The sequence below is a fragment of the Convolutriloba macropyga genome, chromosome 5 (genome assembly GCF_964194025.1).
Source record: "Convolutriloba macropyga chromosome 5, txConMacr16.3, whole genome shotgun sequence".
Taxonomy (NCBI): Eukaryota; Metazoa; Xenacoelomorpha; order Acoela; family Convolutidae; genus Convolutriloba; species Convolutriloba macropyga.
Window position 1 is genome coordinate 40,549,668 of NC_134472.1, and position 17,023 is coordinate 40,566,690.

At 34.3% G+C, this 17,023-nt stretch overlaps 1 protein-coding gene across 1 annotated transcript in view; it reads right to left on the minus strand.

The window, feature by feature from the left end:
- LOC142340368 (uncharacterized) overlaps nucleotides 1–17,023 on the minus strand; it is a 162,282-nt gene that overhangs the window by 116,869 nt on the left and 28,390 nt on the right. The window contains exons 2-3 of the mRNA XM_075390944.1: nucleotides 9,869–10,263; nucleotides 3,591–4,352 (exon numbers count right to left, since the gene is read on the minus strand). Of these exons, the coding sequence (XP_075247059.1) occupies nucleotides 3,591–4,352; nucleotides 9,869–10,263 (1,157 nt within the window). The remainder of the gene's footprint in view (nucleotides 1–3,590; nucleotides 4,353–9,868; nucleotides 10,264–17,023) is intronic.

The window sequence follows — 17,023 nt, forward strand, 5'->3', positions numbered from 1 at the left end:
CAACTTGAAGTAGAAAAAATTATTCTGACTGACCACTTGAATATCTTAAATAGTTAATATTTTTAGCAAAAGTGAAAACAACGTTAGAAGTCTAACTGACAACAACTCAGATAGCATCTCGTAATATTTGCGACAGCAAAAATCTTAATGGCAGAAACTACTAAGACCTTGTAATACATGTACTTCGCAGCCAAATATTACCAGTGGGTAGAGAATCTAACAAAATAGATTCATAAGAAAAAACCCGGAAAAAAAGGAAATGAACGACAAAAAATTCCAACAAATACTTGTGGGAGAACATTAAACTACAATTAAAACACGTAAAGAACAAAAAACCTGAAAAAAAATGAAATTTGTTTAATTTAGCTCAGTGAAAAGTGTCATGTCCAGAAATCAAATTCAAGTTAACAGCAGCAACACCTATAAAACAGTTTTCAATAAACAATTGATTAACAATAGATCAGGAAAATCTACATCGATCGAAAAAAGCAGAAAAAGAAAAAAACTCAAAAAAATTTGTCCAAATTTACTCAAATTTTGTCAACAAAAAAACTTGAAAAATTTTAAATAAATAAAGGAACACTGTAATTGCTAGAACAACTAATTTTTACAACTCACCAAATGCCAAAAAAGAATAAGTACAGAAAAACTGCTAAAAAAGCTTAAAACAATGCAAAATGATTCAAAAAAAGGTAAATACTGGATCTAAAAGCGCAATATTTAATTGAGATGATCAAAAAAAGCTTCCAAACAAATTCTCTGAAAGAAGCGCACTAGATCAAGAAGTTTTGCTCCGTTAGCGAATTTTTTTTCAAATCAACTTTTCTCGCTCTGTTAGAAAACGACGTAAAGAGAAAACTACACTCTTTTCTCGTTTCTCTTCGGTTTGTTCAATCGTTAGACCTAAACACCTAGTTTTCACTTGCGGTATTGATTTTTATATTTTGTTTTACGTACACTCCAAACAATTATTGATCAAAAACTACGCTTCACCAATACTCTACTCGGGTCGTAGAAACAGATCACAATTACTCCTCTTTGAGTTTTAAGAAACAGCGCAAGAACACAATTCAAATTCTTTGAATTATAAAACATACCTGAAAGATAACCAATAAAACGCAATAGCTTCGTAGATCTGCAATCCCAAAAAAAATATTAAGAGAAACAGACAAAAAAGGCTTATTTGAAATGCTGAGTTGTATTTTGAGAATATGTTTAACTCTTTGCTGATTCTATTAGCTGCCCATAAAAACCCTTCAGATAGAGTGACAAAAACTCATCTGACCTTCTTAGTTAGAACTAAAGCAAAAAGTCGATTACAGAGTGAGGCAGTAATTTTTGAGAGAGAAGTAAGTCCCGTGTGACCAAAAATTTAATCAGTCGAATGAACAAAAAAACTCTTCACTAAGATGACATCACGCAAGCAACTCAGACGAAATTGCATGAACGAAAGAACATAAAGCAGATTTGAAGTGGTGATTTTGACGTCATATGGCCGTGACCAAAGTCCTGTTGACGAAAAAAACATAGCCGGACAAATCCAGAATTAAAATCCACAGAATTTAACGAACAGATGACCTGATAATTAACATTTTTACAAAAAAAGTAACATAATTCATGAAAAAAGACACCATATACGGACCCCATGACCCTATATTAAAGTTAAACAAAAATTAATTTAAAAAATCTATAAACAATTAGAACATTTCGCATTTCAAGAGCTAGTGTTTTGCGAAAAATTAATAATGTTATCAAATTATGAACAAATGTGACACTACAATACTTAAAATCAGTACAAAATACATCAACTCTGTGGGAATCAATGGAAGAGAACTCAAAATTGAGTTTAAAAAATTGAGTAAGTTGGAAGAAATCAGAAGAAATCGAAAACAAGCGGTGTCTCAGTCAATGGAAACACTTCGTTTAGATACAACAAAAGATGCAAGTCTAAAAAATCAACTTTCAATTTTGAAGTGTCAAAAATCAATTTTTATGAACCCGTGCATTTAATTAGATGCAATTTTTCATCATTAGCAACCAATGAAACCTGTCATACAGAATAAATAATAAGAAAACGCATTCAAAACCAACTTCCGCTGGAACCAAAGAACATGCTTCCACTTTTTCATCTAGCGGTATATAAGTCATCACAAAAAGCATTAGCTACGCACTGAATGAAAACTTTTATTGAAATCATGTCATCTTTGAGAATAAGTGATTAGGCAGCAACAAATACAACAAATACATGCGAAAATCAAAAATTCACTAAGTTATAGAAAACGAACAGAGTTTAATAAGTAGAACGCAATAGTTTTGGCCTCCAACGATAAACTTGATTCTTTTTTTCAAATTTTGCAACTGATGAGACATTCTTCTGCCATTAAAGAAACTCAGAGATAAGACAACAAAGTGAAAGCGTCAAAGTCAGAGCAACCACTAGCTATAAAAAGTAAAAATAAAATAAAATCTCTATTAGGAACCTATGAGGTATTTCCCGAAAGCAATTAAATGGTAAGACAGCAAAAATTTCAATATATACATAAAAACTCAAAAAATCGCTAAAAATTGTGTCAAAGTTCTGAAAACCGCCAACTAAGAACTCGCGTCATTAATTAGGTTCATTTATGTGTGACTAGAAACAAACAAGACTCGTTAATAAGCAAGAGTCGTTAATGATACTGAGTGATAGGATATGATAAAAACTTAAAATATGGGGCGAACGTCAAAAGTTCACCAATTTTTTATGATTACAAAATAGTGTCAAAGTCATGAAAAGCTATAGCTGCCCATTGATGATTTCACGAAATAGGAAATAGGCGGAATTAGAACTCGTACGTGTCATTTTAATAGCACTCAAGAGAAGAAACACTGAAAACAGGAGTCTAATTGACGCACGCGAAGAAGAAATTCCCTCTGAAAACTGAAAATTTGTTCAAATGCCAATTTCTCACTCCATTTTAAAGCAAGTTTGGAGAAAATCACGCCTCATACCTACTCACACCTACTCACACCAACTCGTTTTTTTCTCTTTTTACTGCTTCAGCGTGACTAAAATCGCCACTCTATTTTGACTTCTCGTTGACGTAAAAAATTCGAAAAAAAAATATGAACAGATCTTTAAGAAAGAGAGCACACCAATACTTTGGATTGTAAAAATCCAAGAGAAGGTCTGTAATAGCCTCAGATATAGCTTTGCGGCTATTAAAGAGAAAGCGCCTAAGTAATAGCCGTTGAGAGGCTGACGGCGGTTATTTAAACACAGAAAACATGCGACATTTTTTGTTCATATTTTTCAATGCTAACCGCATTTTTTGTTGCTTTGGATGCAGTTGTATGCTCTAAATTAATCCATGCCAATATTATCAAAGTAGATCATATTTAACTATACATGATCTAATCTATAAGGTCTCTTATCTTGCCCTTAAGCAAAAATGAGCAGATTTTACGGAGTCTATTGATCAGGTGCTAGAAAATTAAACCTGGTCCCGTTGCTAAGCTGCTACTATGTTCTGGAATTGAGGCAGTAAGGCAAGAGACGGATTAGATTATTAATCTTTTGCGGATTATTAATTTCACAACAAGAAACTTACCGAGATTTACATATTGATGCTTGCTTCAACTTGTGGTGAATTGTGGCCAATTGTTGCTCTTCCCTTTCAAGCCGCTCCAACATTTCGGGGTAACGGGAAACACCAAAACGCGAGCTTTTGGTTTCTGCATCTGATCTATCTATGGTTTGCTTATGACTATTTTTCTCTATAGGGCTACTATGACGTATAAACTTCGCAGGGTTACTTTTTTGGATATTATCTACAGCTGTTTGTTTGGATATTACAGTTTTGTGCTTTTCCAAAGTGTTTGTCTTTGCTTGATGAGTTTTGAGGTCTTTAGATTTCAAATTGTATCTCGAGTACAGTTCTTTAAGTGCCTCTCTCGATCTAGTTGGTGCATTGTGTACGTGATGTTTCAAATTGTTAGGGCCCTTATCTGTTACTTTTTGAGATTTTCGGACAGTTTCTCGATTCACCTTTCTCGACCGAGTATCTTTATTTGTTTGCACTGTGTTGTTTTCCTCTCTTTCAGGTTTCTGATATAGTTCTACTGTGTTTTGAGGCTTTGTTGACACAGCTGCGGTATTTTGCTCTTCTTCTGATACAAAAAACTGCTGATCGTCTTCAGAATTGAAGCTATCCGTTTGACTCGTGTCAAGAGTTTGAGGAGCGGAAACGGACGGGAAGTTAGTGGGATCACTTGCAGTTTGTCCCGATGAAGGAGTTTGAAAACTGATAAGTGTCGTAGATGTGTTCTGACGGGTGCCGAGGGTGCTTCCGGTTGAGCCTGGTTTTGCCTCACTGAAATTATACAGCACATCACAACAACATTTACGTTTGTAAATGGAAATCATACCATTAAAAAACCACTGAGATCCCGGAAAACAATAATTAAGGATTGGATCAGGTAGATTGAGATGCACGACCAGACCGGACTGAACGTCAAATCTTAATCAGTACTGATTCCGTGAAATTGCAAGTCTTGGATCAGTATTGTATCAGAGCTCTGATCATGTCACTTATTAGACTAGGCACGTCTTAAATCAAGTCTTAAGTCTTGGCAAGTCTTAAATGAAGTCTTGGCCAAGACTGAACTTAGACTTGACAAGTCTTGATCAAGTCTTGACATGTCTTCGCAAGTCTTAAGACTTGAAATAAGACGTGCTCAGTAATGATTTTTCAATTCAAGACATGTATTTCACTGGAGAAGTACTGATCAAAACTTGAACCTCGTTCCGGGAGCCCACAATTACATGACACCTGTGAGTCATTGCCATGTACATTTCGGCCTGCCGTGAGCCAAGACAGTCTAATCAGAGTGGTATTGGAGCAGATCTTACTTGTGAGTCCACTCACCGACAGATCTTGACCCAGAACGCTTTCCGTGAACGAAGAAAATGGGCATTTAAAACTTGAGAAGGGCACTTTTATTTTATCAGCTAATCGGCTCTTCTCTTACTCCTTTGAGATAACTTTCAATTTAAAATTGTATAATTCAGCAGAGGTTCAAGATGAGCCAGCAAGGCATGGGAGATCTGATGAAAAAATTGCATGAGAGTGAGAGTCTTGATGAACCATCTAAGGAAATTTTGAAAACCCTAATTGAAGAAAATATTGCAAAAAAGCACGAATTGCCGAATTGAAATCTGAGGTGGCACAGATGAAAATCAAAGTCAATCAACTCGAAAGATATCAATCAAAAGATTGTCTAATTTTTCGCATTATACCGTTTAGTTCAAATGGAACCTACCTCTCAGATGTGATTGATCTTATTCAAAATGTGTTGAATGTCAACATTGAACCGCGCGATTTAAAAGCGTGCCATCCGTTGGGCAGAAGATCGCCATTCAATCCACCACCAGTTATCGCGAAGTTCGTCTATTTTGACCAAAAGGAAAGAATCTGGACCAGGAAGGGTTTGCTACGGAATTATAGGAATCCAAATAATGGAAAACCGGTTTTTATTCTCAAGCGATTGAGCAAGTACGACAAGTCATTGAAAGAGGAGGCTCAAGCAAAACAGTTAAAGGTTACTTCTAAGAATTCGGCATCACTTGTTCAGATCGAGTCAGATGGGATGAAGCGATATCTTGAACTGAATTCTATTCAAGATATCATTGAATTGCGACCAGTCGCTAGTAAAATTGAACAAAAGTTCAGTTATCCAAAGAATCTACCACAAAAGCAAAGCCAAGTATACACAACAACAGCGGGTTCGATGGAAGTCAATGAAATTATTTATGACACGCCTGTTCCAAATCTAACAAAACAGCCAATTTTTGCGCCTGGTACACCTTTATCGACCAAAATGCCTTCCCTAAAGCGTATGCGTGACAATTTTGAGAACAGCGACTATACCAATCTATTGGAGGAACTAAAAAGCAGGAGAGCTGATAAAGACGAATTGCTTGATTTTGTTATGGGTCTCATAAGTGGTTCGCCGAATGCCAAAGAGACTATTCTTGCTGATATTGAGGAACAGCCGTTTCGGAGCGAAGAGTGCTGTGAAGAGTCTTGAACATAAGAGTTCGCCCCTTAGATTAAATAAAGTGACCAAATTTAGATCTGCATCAAATCACTTCAAAATTTTACACTTAAATACTACATCCATTAAAAAACATCATGAAGAATTAGAGGCACTGATATCTTGCTTTGAGTCTCCGCCTTCCGTCATTTGTTTAACAGAATCTTGGCTAACAGTTAATGATGATCCGAATTTATGCAAGGTAGCAAACTACAATAATTGCTTGTCAAAATCAAGAAGTGGTAGGGGTGGAGGTATTATGATCCAAATAAGTGATGAGGTGAACTTGGTTGAGGAGCTGAATTGCAAATTTAATGAAAGTCTTTTGGTTCACTTGAAATTCGGAGAGTTAAAGATTGCTCTGTTAGTGGTTTATAATCCCCCCCAGAAATAACAAGCAGAACTTCATTTTTGAGCTCGATAAAACATTGGAAAACATCAATGAAAATTATGACAGAGTAATTGTTTGTGGGGACGTCAACATCAACGTGCTAGATAAAAATCTGATGACGTCATCATATCTATCGACTATCCAATCAAATGGTTTTCAACTATGTTGTCGTGAGCCAACTCGCATCAGCCGAAATACCTCGACGTGTTTGGATCACTTTTTCGTAAAAAATTTAAGGATTCAGAAAACTTTTGTAATGGAGGATCACAATTATTGCGATCACTTTCCTATTGTGTTGGAATTTGAGAAGATTAGCAAAAGTTGTTCACCAGAAATCGGTTTTCGTGACACCAGTTTTTTAAAATCGTTGAGTAGAATGTCTTCTTTTCTTGATGACCTTTCTAAATCACTAGCTACAATAAGATACCAGGAAACGGAAAGTATAAATTGTGCTTTTGAGAGATTTGAAAAGACTTTTAAAGAAGTATTAGCAATGTTTGCACCATATCGGAGGTCAAGCAGGAATACAATTAAAAAACCTAATTGGTTTGATAAAAATATGAAAAATTTGATTTGCAAAAGAAACCAATCACACAAGTCATGGAAAATGGACCGTCAGAACAACCAAAAATTAGAAAAATTTAAAGCACTACGAACTAAAGTGGAGAAAACAATCAAAGCCAAAAAGAATTCTTACTATGAGCAAAAGTTCTCAAAATGCATCGGAGACTCAAAACAAGTTTATAAGTTTTTAAATGAGCTTAAGGGAGTTAGTTCTAAAAATTCTAAAGTTCCTTACCTAATTAAAAATGGTAGAAGAATTGATGATAATCTAGATGTTGCAAAGGAGCTCAACACTTTTTTGTAGGTATAGGACAGAAACTAAAAGCCGACATCCCAAATGAGATTTTTGTTAATCCTGAGGTTAATATTTTGCAGAGTATGTGGCTTTATGAAACAAATTGCAACGAAATCTTGCAAATAAATGAGGATCTCAAAGAAAAATCATCTTCGGGAATTGATGATATTAGTACCATTTTGATTAAGAAAACAGGTTTCTTAATTTGCAAGCATCTTGTTCATCTTGTAAATAAATCTTTGAAAGACGGTAAATTTCCAAGTATTCTAAAACAAGCTAAAATTGTACCTTTGCACAAGGCAGGGGCGAAAGACGAGATTAATAACTATCGACCAATTTCGCTTCTCATTGTGTGGAGTAAAGTTTTTGAACGCGTTGTGTATAATCGAATTTATACCTACTTTGAAACTTTCGGTTTGTTCCATCCTAATCAATTTGTGGCCATTGCTAAAATTGACAGAAACAGTTCGTGAGAGCCGCAATTGTCAGGTTGCCACATTTTTTATTGACTTAAGAAAGGCTTTTGACACGATAGACCACCAAATCCTATTACAAAAGCTTGAACTATATGGTAATAGAGGAGTTTGCCTAAGATGGAGTAGTGATTGTTTATCCGAAAGACAGCAATGTGTTTCACTCAATAATTGCTTCACTCAAGTTGGCTGAAGTTAAACTGTGGTGTTCCACAAGGCTCGATTCTTGGCCCACTACTTTTTTTGATATAAATAAATGACCTTCCAGACGTGTGCCAAGTCTTCAGAACTTTTCTCTTCGCAGATGATACCAACTTAACAGCAGTCAATAGTGATTTTGAATCAATGCAAAAGGATTTGATCAATGTAGAGAAATGGTTCAACGCCAACAAGCTGTCTCTTAATCCAGAAAAAATGTTGTCAAATGAATGTTAAAATAGGAAACAGTGCCTCTAATGTCAATAGCTTTTCCGTATTTAAATTAAACTCTGTTAATATACCTGGGTCAGAAAGCTGCAAGTATCTCGGAGTGCGTTTGGATAAAAAATTGAAATTCACAGAGCACATTGAGGATGAGAAGAAAAAGTTAGCAATGCAGTGCGGAATGGTGTCAAAATTAAGGCATTATGTACCAAAACGTGTTTTACTCCAGTTTTATTCATCAAATATCAAACCAATCATTCAATATGGTGTGCTGATATATGGATGTGTAAGCTTTACTTCCCTTCAACCTTTAGTTCTATTGCAAAAAAATTCTCAGTCTCATTTTGTTCCAGAAATACACAGAAAATGTAACACAGTTTTTTGAGAAATACAAGGTCTTAACTGCTCACGAATTGCATATTTACGAACTTCTTAAATTTGTAATAAAATCAGTAAATAAAATGCACACAGATACATATCTTAATGAGTTATTTTCTTTCGAATCCCGATCAAACAATTCCACAAGAAGATCGTTGAAATGGTTTTTGAAAGTACCGAATTGTAAACGAAAGTTCGAAAGGAATTCATTGAGATACAGAGGTGCCAAATTATTTAATCTTTTTATTGAAAACAATGTGTTACCATCAAACTATCATGAGCTTTCTATTTTTTAGTTTGTCAGTCTGGTGCACAAGATTAGAGACAATTACATTTTATCGAATTATGAATTAACAAAAACAATCTTCTCCTAATTGCGACTTTGTGTACACCTTTCGCGGAATTTTTTTTTCAAAGTTATTAAAAAGACAACACAAAATGATTCAATTTGCTGTCGCCGGGGTTTTCAAAAGGGGTTAAAAATTTAGTCAAAAATTGAAAATTCCATCAAATAAATTAAGAATTTCATCTATTATCTTTCAATAGTGAAATTTTTTTTTCTTTTCGAATAGTCATATCCAATTGTAAAAAAAAAAGAATTAAGGGCAGTGCTCACTGATCCAGTTGGATCCGTAAACTGTCCTCTCTGAGTGTACAATGGTTTTATGTATAATGCAATGATAACTTGACGCTTTCTGATCTTGAACTCTAAAAGTAAGAAATTTTGTCATTTGTTATATTTTGATGTTTATTTATACTCAGAGGAATTAACTCTCTCTCTCTCTCTCTCTCTCTCTCTCTCTCTCTCTCTCTCTCTCTCTCTCTCTCTCTCTCTCTCTCTCTCATTTGGTGCCCAGTGATCAATTGGGATGTAAAGATTCAACACTGATTTAGGCTGGCACTAGGGTCCGGGGGGTTAAAAGCACAAAATGCTCGATCTCATTACAGACAGCCTATAACTCCCCCAACACACCCCCAAGAAAAATTACTACAATTAAATTATAAAGTGGACTTTATTGTGTCTCTTAACTGCTGAATTGTTGAAGAAGTTTAGGATCTATTCTGTTTGCCCCCCCCCCCCCCCAGCTTAGTGGGCTTATATTTTTACGCCACACAAGCGCATGTGCTATTTTTACATAGTGACGTGCTATATTACAACATATAATTTGTAACTGGGGGGCGCAAAAAACACTGGGGGCATAAAAACACTGGGGGGACAGAATAGATCCAAAATTTAATGTGAGAAAAACTAGATTGATAAGAACTCACGTGCTCAATTTATTGGTTGGTGCAAAAATCGGTTCCATCTGTGAGTTTCTAGATTTCAAATGAGGAATTGCCTCTTTTTTACTGAAATTCGTAATCGCCTCCTTCTCTTGAGGACTTTGATGAAACTTGTTCAAATCATGATGAGTATTGGGAGGTTTCACAAACCAACTCTTATCCGGATCCTGAAGGCCTTGCGATATTTCAGCTGAGATTGGGAAAAGCTGAAGATGACCTCCATTATATGTCAGATTTTCCTGACTCTTAGACTTCAAATTTGTAGTTCTCTGAATCCTTTCCCGTATAGCATCTGATCCTTGCGTTCGCTTATGGATCGCAATTAAATCTTCCATCGATTTGGTCACAGGATTTGCATGGATTTTCAAACTGGTCGATGACTAAAATAGTAATAAGAAATAAACCACGCTCTAATAAACTATTAATACCGTGACTAGTTATTGAAGTGCACTATAGTGATCTAAAAGCAAGGTAGATAAAAGGTATGCGAAAAGTACCAGCCACGACAATGTTGCTCTAATGAGATGAGCGCCGAATGAACAAAGCATAAACAAATTTAATTAAAGCTATAATTAAAATTGACTTTGAAGCGGCTATTCATAACGTTTATTGTTCAATTTTGTCTTTGCGAGTACTGAGAGTTATTAAGAAGTACTCTTTTTATACGGTCTTTATATGGCATTGAAGATTGTTTTTTTTTCAAAAACGATGAAGCCCATAATTTGTAACATAAAATTGTAAACCTCAATAAATAAATATGGCTTTAAAGAGCTTTGTCTAAGTTGGAAGCCAGAATTGATTTAATTAGTTCAAATGGTCAATCGAAATAGCGAAACGTAAGTCTAGCAAAAAAATCCATTATTGTATTTGATAAGTGTCTCCAAGTGTGACCGAAAGCATAAAGGCTTTGAAACATTAATTGTAATTATACAATTCTCCTGTTTCAAACCGCTTTTAACCTCTGTGAGGAAATTCTGCAAATAAAACAAAATGAAGTTTTTATGAGAAATGTTATCAAAAGAATTCGAGGCAGGCCAACATTTTAGTGCAGTTGGAGGCTGGATACACTCTATAACCTTTTTAAAGTCTCTGCTTAAAAATGAAAAACTCTTATTTGCCAACTATTAACTTTCCTTTGAACAGGGAAATACGCGAGGAGTAGAAGGAATAAACAATGAAAAGTGATCAAATATTGAAAAATGGGAGAAAATAAAAAGAATTGGATTAATTTGGAATTATACAGTGTGGTGAAAAAATAGGTGTGCCTTGTACATTGTTCACACGTCACACCGAAAGCTCTTCCTTGAGATTTTCTTTTTGTTCCTTTTTCCCCTCATCTGTCCACTCTCTATATAATTGGGGGAATTTTTAATCCTCAATCCTTGGGGAAGCATAAGGTGTTGTTGATTTAAACTACCTGTTTCATTACAGCACCTTTTTATCCCTCTCTTGTCTAATTCATCAGAGATTTGCAGATAGCGATTGTATTGATTGCTCAGGCAAAATTGGCTTATCTATTGTGGTAACCTGGAGAACGGACCTCGAATATCGAATGAATAAAATCGCTGGATCAAGCCGTTACGATCCAATGAATGAAAGACTCCCGATTCCTTTTTAGTAAATAATGGCGTTTAAAATTTAGGCAGCAGTAAACTTTAGGTTTTCAGAAATTAGTAACAGCTTTATTGTACGAACTGATCGGCCTAAACTGATCGGTACGAAGTGATCGAACTGATTGCGACAGGAATTGATTAACCACTTAGTGAGTTTCACAAAACTAAATTTCCTGAAAGTTAAAAAATACCTGGAGCGTGGATACAATTTGATTGTACACTTACCGCCACATCCTATATATTAAATGCATGATAGTTTATAAGGCACCATGTTTAAGGAAAGTCAAAAATGCATGTTTCAGAGGCCTCTGAAGAGTTTGTTTAGGAACCCTCGAAGAGCACGTTTAAGCATGGTTTGAGCTATTGAGTAGCATGGCTAAGGGGACAGATTGCGAGAGTTCGATGCCCGAAAAAAATTTTCTCTTAAAAAGTCGATGTCCAAAAAATCGCAGGCTTCAAAAGAGACATTGACCAAGAATTCAGATGCCCAAAATTTCCACGCGCTGCATAAAAAACAGGGATGCAAGAAGCGTCAATGACCGCGTTAAACTATATCAAATTTAGGAATAGATGCAAAAACAGGGTTACGTCCAAAAAAAAGTTCTGACGGAAAACAATTCTTCAAAAAAATGGATTTTTCTTTTCCCGTCCCTTCTCTTTATTAATGGAGCCGATAATGATAGCTGAGTGGATCTATTATTGGCCTTTACTTGCCTTTTTTTCGTGGAAAAGATACTGGTTGCAAACAGATAAGGTTTCACTACTCATTTTCGACTTTCACAAGTTACGTTCTTTTAGCTTAGGGATATGCTAGTTTAATTTTTCATTCTAACTCAAGTGCTATACCATCGTTTTTCAGGTCTTAATCTCCGCATGTTTTAACGCTTTGTCAACGTGCAGCCTAACGTAGTATACGGGTTTTGAGACGTGCTATGCCATCATGTAGAAACTCATTTTCTGCACAAGTCTTATCACTCCTTAAACATGCAACACACCAAACCAAAAAACTAATTGAACAAACCAATTGTTGTGGCGTCGTTTACTTTCTACATTTATTACATTAACAGCTGAAAACAAGTGAACCAAACATGAATGTTCTTAATAATGCATGCCCAAGGTTATTTGAATGTTTCGGTGCTCAAATTGTGGCAAACTTTTGAAAATAATTCTTTGAGACTATTTCTTTCCGTTTTCAATGACATAGTACATGATATGCGTTTTCTAAGGATGCCAAGTATTTGTTACTCGGATGTTGAAATTAGTCTAAGTAATTTTATTTATTTATATAGGAATTCTAAGCAAAAAAATTTTTGGCCGATCGGTGAGTTTTGCACAAAGAAAGAATGTGGTGTTTGAGAACCTTCTTTTTCACTTCTCCTATTACTAATGCTTAAAAAACGTTTAAGACGCTTAAAAACCTTTTGCCCCAATAAATTTTCTGAAATTGCAAAAGTGGTTTATAGTTTTGTCTGTCAGTAAGCAGATTTTTATATTCAAGAAAAGAAAAGCGTTCAATTCCATAGTACGAAATAGAGGCTTGTTTTCACTGTTTTTCTGTTTTTCAGGATTTAGCTGTTTTTCAGTATTGTTTTCACTGTTTTTTTCGTTTGGCCACGACGTGAAATTTCTTAAATATGTTAGAATGTAATTCAATGAAGCCTAATCACTCTATATGTTGTTCCTGATGTCTTAGTAATCTCCAAATCTTGGTAAAAATAAAAAAAGTCAATAGGCAAAAATAGTTAGTTCTACAAATGATCTTTAATCGTAGGAAAAATCTGAGCTCTTAAATGCAGAATCCATAGGCTCTATCGATTTCAGCTATATTATCTTTGAAATACAAATGGAATATTTTACATGTTGTTGACAGGCTGTAAACAGGCACAAACAGGAAAAGCTATGAATACTTTATATTGAGATCAAAGGGATTAGTTTTTTGTTTATAACTTTGGCACAAGGTTTTTGTTATCTCTCATTTGATAAACCAAGCAAATTGGTCGAACTCAATAATTGTAACCATCGCAACATGTTTTCATATAATATGTCGTTGCTGTTTTCTATAAAAGTAAAATGAAATATAGAAATTGAAAACTCAAGAAAAAGGCACCAAAGGTTCCGCTTTACTTTTTTTCTGGACGGAAAAGCTTGAAATGAAGTTGAATTTGTTGTTTTCTTGTGCGATTTGTTTGGCACGTCAGGTATTGTTATGAACATTTATTATATGATGCAATCGCATTCGACACCGGATCTCTTCAAAGCTTCTGGAGGTTTGCTGCTAAAATTGCAATTTCTCCAAAAAGTGAAGCTTATTTTTCAATTAAATCCAATTTTCTAAACAAACTTCTTACATGCTTTTACTAGAGAGCAAACTTACTATCAATTCGCTGTATCATAATAAATTTCATGAAGAAAATTTGTCTCTATTTTTCAATTTTCAGCTCAAAGTTTCCTGTTATTTGCTCGTCGGTAATTGATGAATTTTTTTCCAAGGATTCTCTTTCATTCCGTGAAGGTGAGTGATAATTATGGTGTATAATTAAAATTGAAACCCATTGTTATATATTTCATTTGAGTTCATTAATAGTTTGTAACTGGTCAAGCGAATCCCCTAGTATTGGTTAAACTATTTTCAATTCTCTGGTGAATTACATATATGACAGTTTCCGGTGTTCACTTATAAAAGTTGGAGCACTTTTTTGAATATGCAAAAATACTCTTTAGTTGTACAATCCTATGGGTACGTTTCATTTACGGTTCAAACAAAGTGAATTTGTTACAAATGTTTACGTACCTGACAACTGAAAGAATTTTTATTACCTGGGTAGAGAAATCGTAATTTTTTTTCCAAAATTGGAAATAAGGTATTATGATGCACAATAAAAAAGATAATACAAACCAGTATATTCTTTTTAATAGGAATATTGACCATCAGATCAGAGGAAATACAAGAATTGAATTGATTGATCGGATTATTGTAGAAAAAAGAGATGAAATGATAGGAATTAAGTCAAAACTTGAGCAGTGTTTGATCACAAAAAATAATATATATAATCGTATGAACAGATCTTAATATTGAAATTTCAATTGGAGACAATTTTGATGGAAAATTGACAGTGTTTCGGCAGTGACAGCAAATTTCATTCTTGTCGATTGAATTTTTCAAAACTGATATTGGCATAATTTTTTAATGGTGATGAGCTTGAAAACAAACTCTTAGTAGGTGGGTGATTCGTAGTTTATGTGCATTGGTTGATCATATTTTGAACCGAGAGCAAAACTTAAAAGGTTGCAGCATTTTGTTTTCAAAGTGAATTTGGGAGATAAGCTCTTCGAAGTTCCTACACTCTCCCTTTTCACCCTTAGTCTCTCCTCTTAAATCGTTTTGGGGAATTTTTGGTTCTAATTTTGAAATGCTTTTCTATATCAAACTTAATTAAGTTTTGACTTTTTCCGAAAAAAATGCAATATTTTCCCGTTACCGATTATTTTGATGAAAACCTGATCATTCCGCATCTTTATTGGAAATTAATCTGAGTCCTCGACTTGAGTTAACAAAATGTACGGAGATGAATTTCTTCTGCTGAAAAGTTTAGTTAATTTAAATACTAGGATGGCGTGAAAAGCACGCGCCCTTTTTGCTGACCGACTGAAATAATCATAAAATGACTATACAATATTTTTGATACACCCTTTTGAAAAAAACATCAAATAAAGCAGCAATGCTCAAGTCGTATTTCTGAATTGACGTTTGAAGATTTTTATAGTTTGAAAAGATTTTTTAAATGTTTGAAAATTATCAGGGAAGCTTCATTGAACAATCATAGATCATTTATGGTCGGAACTAGCAAGTAAAATTAACCACGCGGTTAAATTAATTTAAGTGTTTCAGATTTATATATTTCTTAATTTAGTAAAATAATATAAACGCCAGTAAAGTTTTTTTTCAAGAAAACTACTGTGATCTATGGACATAGTTTAATATTAGAACATACGATTCTGGAGCCAACGCGGAAACCATTAATAAGAGTAGTTTTTCAAAGGAAACTCAAGTAGAGCTGCAAAAACTTACTTCAAAGAAATTATTCACAGACAAAAGGAGACAAAGAGGTGAATAGAGGAAAAATTCGATCACCAAATCTTCACCAATAATTTAGCTCTTCATCAAAAATAAATCTTGAGGAAGCAATTTCAGCTTTGATCCTTTAGAAGTGGAGAGCAGCTTTCAAATCAAAACCTTGAATTCAATTTCAACAGTGCTGTTTCCGGAGCTTACACAAAATTTTTTTGAGAGCAATCTAACTTCGCATTAATAAGTTATACAAAAACGTGAGCCTTTACATTCGATCAGAGTGAGCACACATGTATGTGTTCTACTGCCCGCTCTAAAAATTAGTAAAAGCCGCAATTATGCGTGTGTAATCTTGGAGTCTTTTAATTTAGTTCAAATGTTGGTATTAATTTAGTTAAATGCAAAATAACCTTAAATTGAAACAAGGCGGCTCGGTAATGTGCAATGGCACATAAGGTTCCGACCCCGCCCATCCACAATTTTGGCATAATTGTCTCCCAAATGAGGAACAGATAGAAAAACCCAAAAATTATTTTTTGCGAATCCCAAAAAAGCCCAAGTCTTTTTCAAAAAATTCTGTATGAACGATAAGATAACCTCCAAAACAAATAACTCAGTGGAGTAAAAATTGATGCATTAGATTGCTGTAATATGTCAATATTAAGAAAGCGAGTCAAAACGAACAGCAAAATCAAACAACAATAACAACAAACATTAATTACATCAAAAAATTTATGTCCCTCTTAAAAACTAAATTTAATAACAAAGTCAACATACCGTCAGATAAACCTGAAACTAAACAAAAATAACTTATAAATCACCAGAAAACATATGCGACCAGTCCATAAAAAGGTTTGGTAACAATTATACAAAAAAGAACAAAAACAGTAAAGTAAAAAAATTAACTTATTCTTTGAAACAATTAACTTCAAAGTAATAAATACCAATAGGAATAAATTAATATTACCACAAATTTGCGATTACCACTGCTTCTATAGAAGGGCATTAGGACCTGACCTTCTTCATTTTTTAGAGCGGCTAAAAAGAACAACAAAGAACAAACAAAATTTCAATTGAAACTTGCCAGAAAACGCTGTCAAAACCGTCAAGCCAAATTTTGGCACTCAAAATATATTTGATTGTGCCTTCTTCAAACAGCTATAATGTAGTACGTGGCCATTCATTAGTAAGACTAGGTAACAAGTAGACAAAAAAGCGAAGTGCTAAAGTATGTAATACTTTAATTTTTTTTCGAAACAAAATTACATTCAATGTCATGAAAGGCATTAATTACAAAAAGAGCAATTTAAATATCGTCGTTTATTCATGAAAAGGAAACCCTCGAGACCTTTAATTATCCAGAATATTTCTTGCATCTACAAAAAGAAAGTCAAATATGACAAAAATCAAATTAATTTACTTTTTTTTGTGAAAAAGCGGTGTCGAAGCCAGTAAGGT